Here is a 9,098-nt window from a genome sequence, read left to right as displayed (position 1 = left end):
ACTACTTAACTTGATCAATGTTGTATTCTTTGCACAGACTTATGTTGATACACTAATATATGGAATACACAATTAATATAGACCTAGTATATTTGTGAGATGCTCATTGCCTAGATTTACAAGATCATGCTTTCTAAGGAGTCGTCTAGACTAAGACTAAAACAAAGTTTGAAATATTAAAGAAATGAAAATTTTTAGAGGAAAAAAATAAGAGTAGCATAAAATTTGCAAAGCACTTGAAAATTTTGATAATTAGAGTCCTAATTTATTGTGCACATTTCTAGTCTTCTTCGTAAGTTACTAAATTCAGATTCTGACAGTGGTTTAGTAAAGATGTTAACCATATTTGACTTGAACTCAACATAGTTGAGTTCAATGTCTTCTTAAGCAACGTGATCTCTAATAAAGTGATGTTTGATTTTAATGTGTTTGGTTCTGGAATGATGCACTGAATTCTTAGTTAAGTTAATTAAAATTAAATTTTATTTTTAATATTTGATTATTAAATTGTTATTAATTATGATAGAAAAGTAGGATTAATTAGTTATTATTGATTAATTATTGAATTTCAGATGGATTAATTTAGTTTATTTTAATTTAATTTTAATTTAATTTTAAAGATTTGTTTTAAATGTTAAGTTTAAGTTTAATTTTAAGTTAATTTAATTTTATTAATCTAATCATCTCACCCGTCTAAGTTTTTAGACAAAGGTATCGTATCATTTTATGAGATGAGTTAAGTTAGATTTTTAGATATTGGTTTAACTTGGGTTAGATTCAAGTTTGGCTTTTGGTTAATCAAGCAGACATTATTTGAATAAATTTCTAGACTGTGGCAAGTCACACCATGGAAATCATTAGAGTAACCACGTACTTCGAGATTTCTCAAATAGCTATGCCCTAAGAACTTAGTACAAAATTTTAGTCTGACTAATTTAGATTGGTAAAGGGTAGCTTCAATTAGTTCCACTAAGCTAAATGCACTAGGTCGAACACATATGATTCTTCCTAGACATGCATAGACAAAACTTCCCTAACTTACTATCATCCCAAACTTCTCTAGTACTGTTTGTCAAGTTAAATTAATCTCTAATTTGTCTAGTCCTAATTATCAAACAGGATAAACTATTATTTTACAGCTGCCAACTAGTTTGGTGTTTTTCCTTGAATTATTGAACTTGAGTTTAAGTTTTAGGTTTGTGTCGATTTATTTTATAGTTATAATAAACTTGATTATAGTTTAAGTTTAGATTGATTTTATATTTATTTAATTTAAGTTTAGTTTTTGAGTTTATTTTACATATCTGAGTCTGGATTTGTTATAGATAGCTCTTTGTGATCCAAGTATAAAGTCTAGATTTTTGGATCTTGTTGTAAATTTTTCAAGTAAGTTTTTAAGGCTTACAACTTCAAATTTTAAGGTTGAGTTTTCTTCTTCAAGTTTAGAAATTTTAGTTGAATTTTTAGATTGACTTGGTTTAGGTGTTGAGTTTGATTTAAGTTGTTCCTTGAGTTCTACATTTTCTTTACTAAGTGTATTTATTTGACTTTCAACAATAGATAATTTCTTATGTAGACATAAAATAATTTTAAAAAATCTAGAGCTTAGAACAGAGTTTACCCTGATGGAACCTTCAGAAACTAGTGCGGACTCATAGCTCAACTCGTATTTTGACTCTTCATCTTGTTACAATTCGCTTTTGATCTTGGTCCGGTTGTCATCAGTGCTAGATAGTTGTTGTTCTTTGGTTCATCGTTATCTAATTCCTCCGAAGATAACTTGTCGCAAGTCATCTTGAGTGCTTTCTTTTTCTTGCAGTTCTTGGGTTTATCTTCCTTGATGTTCGGACACTCTGCTTGTAGTGACCCTTTTTGTTGCATCTGAAGAAGATGATGCTTGATTTGTTGATGTTGGGCTTGATCATCCTTTGAAGGTTCTTTGTGCTGAAGTCCTTCTTTTTGGTGAACATTCTCCTCACCATGTTCACCAATTGCTCTTCTGTATCTAAATTTGAGTTAGATTCAGATTCTGCCTTTTTCTTGGTCTTATTCTTTGTCTACTTTGTAGAACCTACAAGAAACGCTCTATCTTTCTCGGTTTTTTGGGAGTTAGTCTATTCGTACAACTCTAATTAACAAAATAGTTCATATAATTTAAGTTTATTTAAATTCCTTGAAACTTTCTAAGCATCCACTATGAATGCCCATATTGCATTTTAAGGAAATAAATTTAAAGCATACCTTATAACGTCCTGATTTTGAAGTTCGTGGCCGATAAGATGCAGACCGTTGAGGATGTCTTTGATCCTCACTTAGAGTTGCATTGTTGTTTCTCCATCATGCATTTTAATATTAAATAGTGTATTTAATAAGATATCTCTTTTTGTTACCTTTGTGTCACTGTGCCCTCATGTAGTTCGATTAGTTTGTCTTAGAGCTCCTTTGCATTTTCAAATGGACCGACTCGGTTGAGTTCCTCCTTGGTTAGTCCACACTAGAGCGTGTTTAGTGCTTTGGAGTTGATTTAAGCTTTCCTCCTCATGTCCGAGTTCCAATTCTCCGGATCCATAGGTATTTTGGTTGCTTTGTCAACTAATGCCTGATACCCGCGTCGGATCGAGAACCACTGGTCGATGTCCATCTTGAGGTATACTTCTATTATTATCTTCCAATAAGAGAAGTCATCTCCAGTGAAGAGTGGCGGACGCATGATGCTGAAGCCTTTATTTTGGGCCATGTGATTACTGAAATAGAAAACTAGAAAGAAATATGAAGACTTGATCTTGGATTAATAATGCGGGAGAACATAGAACAATAGAATAAGTCTCGAGTGGTGCTGCACTAATTCGAGCAATTCAAGGAAATTAAAGCAAACAAAAAAAATTAATTTGAAGAGGCAATAGTGTCCGTTTAGATTTATTCGAAAAAATTTAAAATCGAAAAAAAACTAAAGCAAAAAAATATAGGCAAATAAAACCCCCTGTTTGATTGGTGATTGCACCAATTCAGAGCTAATAGGGCTCCGATACCATTTGTTAGATCTGTGCGCACGTGAGAATGGTGTGAATCACGTGGTTTTGAAAATTTGACTTTTCTTCAGTTTTGAAAAACAAGTACATTGTGGAAAAGGTGAAAAGAGATAAAAAGGAAAATCAGAACATAAGCGATTTTACTTGATTCAGAACCTTTGGTAACTCCTACTCTAAGACTCATGATCCCGCGGACCGTATCGATGGGCAATCGACTATGATTCTTTTCTGGGACTATCGGAAGATGGAAATGAGTACAATAAAAATATTAGGACAAGTGTAACTAACTACACTTTCCTTTATGCATAAATTAAGTATAAAATTAAACTTTCGTTACCCAACACTTTCAAAGATGATCGGATCAAACTCAGTGTTGGACGACTCCTCAGCAGTAGTTGGGTGCAATAGTGTCATAGTAGAGCAGCAGCACGAAGTTGGAGTGATCGGAATGTTTGAACGAGAGCGAAGAAGCTTGTAGAAGAGTGTTGTTGAAGGCTGGTCGAGAGCTTCTTTTATTGAGCGTTGAAGATGCCTCTAAGGCCACTGGAGGCGCCTCCACCTCACTGAATAGTGCGCCTCTTATCGTAGAGGAAGTCCTCTGCCTTATTCAACCGAAGGCGTCTTCAAGATTATCCAAGGTGCCTTCAACGCCTAGCTTCAAGGCGTCTTCAAATGCGTTGGAGGTGCCTTTACGCCCTCCTATGCGAGGCCTTCGACCAATGCTTCCGAGGCGCCTCCAGCAACATAAGAGGCGTCTCGAGTACTATTTATCCAAATATTTTTACTCCTTTTCGTCCTACAAAATGTGTTAACCTAAAAAAACAAAGTATACCTGTAAAAAGATGTTAGCACAATTAATAAAATAGTAATATTAATTAGATCCTGTCTATCTAAGACGAGGATATAGTTAAGGTCTCAATTTAGGTTTCTAAAATGGACCTGTACCTAAATTCCCCAAATAGGACTCGTTATCACTGGAACACTCTCTTCCGATGGCTTACCTTACTTACAACGTAGAATTGCTTAACTCTCCTATGGTCCACCAAGTCTTCCCACCAGTTGTCAGGTCCATAGATTAAACTGGACTTCGGCCAGTTTTCAAGTCCCGCGGATCCAGCCGAACTTTTTGCCAAATATCGAGTCACTTCTTGACCTATCTGGACTTCTACACTAACTATCAGGTCCTCCGGATCTAGTTGGATTTCAGCCTGATATCAGACCCATTAAATCCTGCACACTTGTAGAAAGGTTAGATCATAACATAATTAATTTTAATTCACTTATCATTCATCAAAATTTAGATTTAGTCATTAATATCAAATGCACTAACAGATATAATTGAGTTGGTACTTAAATTTATCATCAAAGAAATATAATTTAATTTTTGATACATACAAATATTACTTTGGATTATCTCTCACAACGAGTGCTAGATTAAAATTGAATAATTTTTTCTAAGTTATTTTCTTCCAAAACATATAGGACCATCTAAAGAAATCACTAATAAATAAATTTTTTATCTGTCAAATTTTTCAAAACATGCATACGAACATGCATATGTTTTGTAAATATAAAAAATGATTAGATTATTATTTTATTATTTTATCATGAATATGTACCATTTACTAATTAATTACGATGAAATTTAAAATAAAATTAGATTAATGTCTTTTGTTTTTATAAAACATAATTATAAGATTTATTAAAAATTTTCTTTGATTATTTTTTATATAAAAAATATAATAACATCGTGGGCTTTAAGTCAGCAATATTAAAAAGTATATTTTTCCTATTTTTTTTTTTTTTTTTTGACTAAGATCAAATATAATATTTATTTTTATCAATTTAATATCTAATATAAAAAATTAAATTAATTTTTATATAAAGAATAGTTCGTTATAATAGTTTGCTATTGAATTCTTGAGTATCGTCCTTATATTATATTATACTATACATGTAACATCTTTATATTATATTATACTATACATGTAACGCGTGTTCATCACTAATTATCTATTATATAGGAGTGTTATATACAAATCATATTATTTAAAGTCTGTTAATTTTAATTTATCCGTAATTTAAAAGTTAAAGTCGGATTTTTTATTTAAAATTATTAGCACAGTTTATTCCATTCTCAATTAGATGATGATAGTTAATAATAAGATTATTGAAATGACAGCTGGTTATATAATAAACCAATAACACTACGGAGATAGATAAAAACAAATAACTAAGGAGATAGAGTTATAAGAAAGTAAAAAATACTTTGGAATTATTTATTATCATTATTTCATTGATGTAAAGCAATAAAACTAATTAATAAGCACCTAAGAACATTGAAACTCATTCACATGTGATCCTGTTTGAAAACGGAGTTGACAGCAAATTGATAATATGATTAGAAATTTAATGTCATGCAGATTTGATTTTTTTTTTTTTTTTTTTTTTTTTGGTAGTTCTGTCGTACAAAAGTATTAATGTAGAGGTGGAAAGAGGTTTTCGATGTTGATCCTTTAATATTTATGTCAATCTCTGATAATATAAAAAAAGTGAAGAATTATAACTAAAATGTATAGAAAATAAAGTTATGCATATTTCCGTCTATAGATAGGAATCTTTTTTTATAATGTCACTGTAATGTTCATGCATCTCAAAGTGTAGACACATTTTCTTAGGCATCCTAGGAAAAGATAAATCAAAAGTGTCCCTGACATCATTCTTTAAATAGTCATGCAACTCTTTGATGTGATAGCTCGTAAGCTTCTAAAGTATGATTTACTTGCTATACATGCTCAGCTGCCAGTGCCACAAACTCTCAGAAAGATATGACAAGATAACTAGTGGACGCATATGCGGCTGATCAGCCGTTGCTCGGCCTGGACGTAATGAACAGAGCTATTGCCAGCTTTCTGTTTGGTCATGTTATTGTTGGAGAGTTGCCCTTTGTCCGACCGGACATTTCTCTCGCTTGGGAGTAGTGGTTCGGAGAGGTTGCTGTTTGGCTATTGGCCTTAATCGTGGGCTTTGCCAGAATGGTCGTTCAGGCCAGATTGGGCCGAACGGGTGGTCTCGCCTGGTCGAACAGACGATGTCATCACTCAACTTAATTGATTTGCTTCTTGTGCCTGAGCGGTTAATGGAGTGAAGAATTTATAAATTGGGAAGACAAAGGTCACTCATTTTCTTAAAAAAATATCTAAAAAATTATCTACAAAAATGCTAGATTTCACAAGGAAAAATGATTGATTTTGTACTTTAGGTGTGGTAAATTAATACAATTTGATTAACTAAATGCAATAAATTGAGATTTTAAAATGGAGGAAGATTGCAAAAGGCAAAAGAATATGGAAAAAAAAACTCTAAGCAATAACCTCAATCATTAGATTATAATGTCCAAGGTTCATTGCACCCACCACAAACTAACATAAGAGGACAGTTGGAAAAAAAAAAAACCCAACTTTTAGAACTGATTATTATGTAGTTTCTCTTAAAGTTGAAAAAAAATAGACATCAATGGAGCTTGCATTATTTTTTTTGTTAATATATTCAGAGATTAAGCTTGGGAATCTAATTCTAGATGCATGTTTTAACTGCATTGGATTCAAAGGCATAGATGAGCAGTAAATCCATGAGCCTTGAACTCTCTGTTCTTACGTTTATCTCTAAGTTTCTTTTCGAACATTGTTCAAGAGTTCCTAAATCACTAGATGCTTCTGGCCACTTTGATATCATTGTTCTTTAAAAAATTGAACAGCTCATCATTATAAAAGCAGCACAATCTTAATCTATCATAGAATAGATATCCTTAATTAATTGTCTTACAAATAAAAGAGAAAAAAAAAAAAGACAACACTATCTCTGTCAAACAAACAATTGTTTGCCTTCCTAGCTGTGAAAGTAATTGAACTACTAAAATTTTGAATTAATAAAGTTTAACATAACCATCTACATCATGTTTTTATGCCAAAGCAACACGAATTGATGATTTCTTTAACAACAGTGAGTCCTCTAACAGAGCAGAGCCATTAACTGATAAATTTGTTGAAACAGGCCTAATTTCACCCTTGATCAAATCTTACTAGATTCTCCTTTCCATATGAAAGAGCATGTGCATCGAGACCACGAGATTCTAGGCAGACACGATGATTATGGGTCAATTTTCTCTCTCACATGCCTTCCTCTTGACAGTACTATGGTCAGTAACCAGTGCCCACACGCAAAAATATCTCAACCTCCACAAGATAAGCATGACAATGACACGGGAGAGCAGAGGCAAAATATCTAGCAACCCACCAATAAAATCTACTAATAGATCCAAACATGCAGCCACGGAAAAGGACCCCAGTGGTTAACTCAGAGCACCTGCAGGGTCCGTGCTTCAGGGAACTGAAATGTTACTGGCCGGGGGCATTATCTCACAGGACACTAATAATTCATTGTTAATCACTTCATGATTTGATTATGGTGCTGCTTTAAAAAACTACAGCCACCGATGTTAATTCCTGTCCGACATGAATTGAAGATAAGATAATAAGCTTTCTCAAGTGGCTTAAGTGCATGCACAGCTCTAAACATGATTAGGTGGAACTTCTAATAGTGTTTCCCAATTTTTTTATAGTCCTGAACAGCCACTGTGAGTATCCTTCCATGTCTGTATTTTATGTTTCTTGGCCTGTGCAGATTCCCCTACCCAAATCTATGTGTGTCTTAGGTAATTGAGCAAAGCTAGAGTCTTTACCTCAGCTGGTGAGTGATTCTTTCTCTGCAAAAGATTTCCAAATAGGAACTCATAGGTTTTGAGAGCATCCTTTGTCATCTGTATTCCTTTTGTTGGTGAGGAGATGCCACTTCCAATATCTCTCTCAATCGTCTTCAGATTCCTTGCTATATGACTGCCACAAAGGAGTATTCTTGGAGAGATTAGTAGGAATCTAAAGAAAGAGAGAGGCAAAAGGCATACTAAGAACGTCTTTCTTACGCTTGCAGCATACTTGCTTGGTTGTTTTTCATTCTGCCCCATTTCGTCGAACACCTTGCGGGCGGCAGGGCTTATGAGGAGGTTGCCAAGGGACAGGCACCTGGGGGGCTTCTTCGGGGCGCCGCCGGCGGTCAACAGGACAGGGCCGGCCCACGTGGCAACCGCCGGCAGCAACGCCAACTTCGACACCAACATGGTCATCATACTGGCGGCGCTGCTGTGCGCGCTGATCTTCGCGCTGGGGCTCAACTCGATCGTGCGGTGCGCGCTCCGGTGCGGGCGGCGGCTGGCGTTCGAGACCCCGGAGGAGGTGGCCGCGCGGCTGGCGGCGACGGGGCTCAAGCGGCGGGCGCTGCGCCGCATCCCGGTGGCGGTGTACGGCGAGGGGGCGGACATCCCGCCGGCGACCGAGTGCCCCATATGCCTCGGAGAGTTCGCGGACGGCGAGAAGGTCCGCGTGCTGCCCAAGTGCCACCACGGGTTCCACGTCCGGTGCATCGACAAGTGGCTGGCGTCGCACTCCTCCTGCCCCACCTGCCGGCGCTCGCTGCTGGACCAAGGTGCCGGAGAAGGAGCGGAGGCGGCGGGGGGACGGGCCGCGTGGCGGAGTGGCGTAGGCGCCGGCGAGTACGGCGAGCTCGCGCTGGCATAGTACCGGCAGCAATCGAGCTGCTCGGCGCTCTTTAGTCTGTGGAATTTGTGAGTGTGGAATGGAATTAATCATGTAGATACTGCAGAATCTACGGTGGATTTGGAAGAATATATCAAATTCTGCGTTGGAAAATTTTGTAGGCGACCGAAAACTTAGGAAGAAGAAAGGTATCGAAATAGAAAATCTTTCTCTTCTCATTTTCCTTCTTTATCAATTCTGCTCTTTCTCCTTTGATTTTAGTTCGTAGATGATTTTGGTTTTTGCCCTTACAGTCAATAATTACAGATTACTGGCCATAGAATAGAATCACTAGATTTTGTTTTAGATTGCCAACCCAAAACAGTCCCTTTTAGGCCAAGGAATGTGAGTGTGGCCATTTGCTTAGAGAATAAAACAACGACAATGGCAACTGAAGCAGAGGCTTTTATTGTCCTAC

At 36.0% G+C, this 9,098-nt stretch overlaps 1 protein-coding gene across 1 annotated transcript; it reads left to right on the top strand.

Moving 5' to 3' along the window:
• Positions 1–7,073: 7,073 nt before the first annotated feature.
• Positions 7,074–8,859, top strand: LOC121969216 (RING-H2 finger protein ATL74-like). Its single transcript, XM_042519182.1, has 2 exons — positions 7,074–7,778; positions 8,019–8,859. Exon 2 carries the CDS (start codon positions 8,084–8,086, stop codon positions 8,660–8,662), a length of 579 nt encoding a protein of 192 aa, XP_042375116.1. The 5' UTR covers positions 7,074–7,778; positions 8,019–8,083; the 3' UTR covers positions 8,663–8,859.
• The last annotated feature ends 239 nt before the right edge of the window (positions 8,860–9,098 follow it).

This window comes from Zingiber officinale, chromosome 4A (assembly GCF_018446385.1).
Source record: "Zingiber officinale cultivar Zhangliang chromosome 4A, Zo_v1.1, whole genome shotgun sequence".
In the NCBI taxonomy this organism is placed as follows: Eukaryota; Viridiplantae; Streptophyta; class Magnoliopsida; order Zingiberales; family Zingiberaceae; genus Zingiber; species Zingiber officinale.
Note: the sequence above shows the minus strand (reverse complement) of the source record. Positions and strands in the feature narration are given on the sequence as shown.

Bases quoted from the DNA above. Each gene is read 5' to 3' on its own strand.
- LOC121969216 (XM_042519182.1), top strand. From the start codon at position 8,084: ATGAGGAGGTTGCCAAGGGACAGGCACCTGGGGGGCTTCTTCGGGGCG.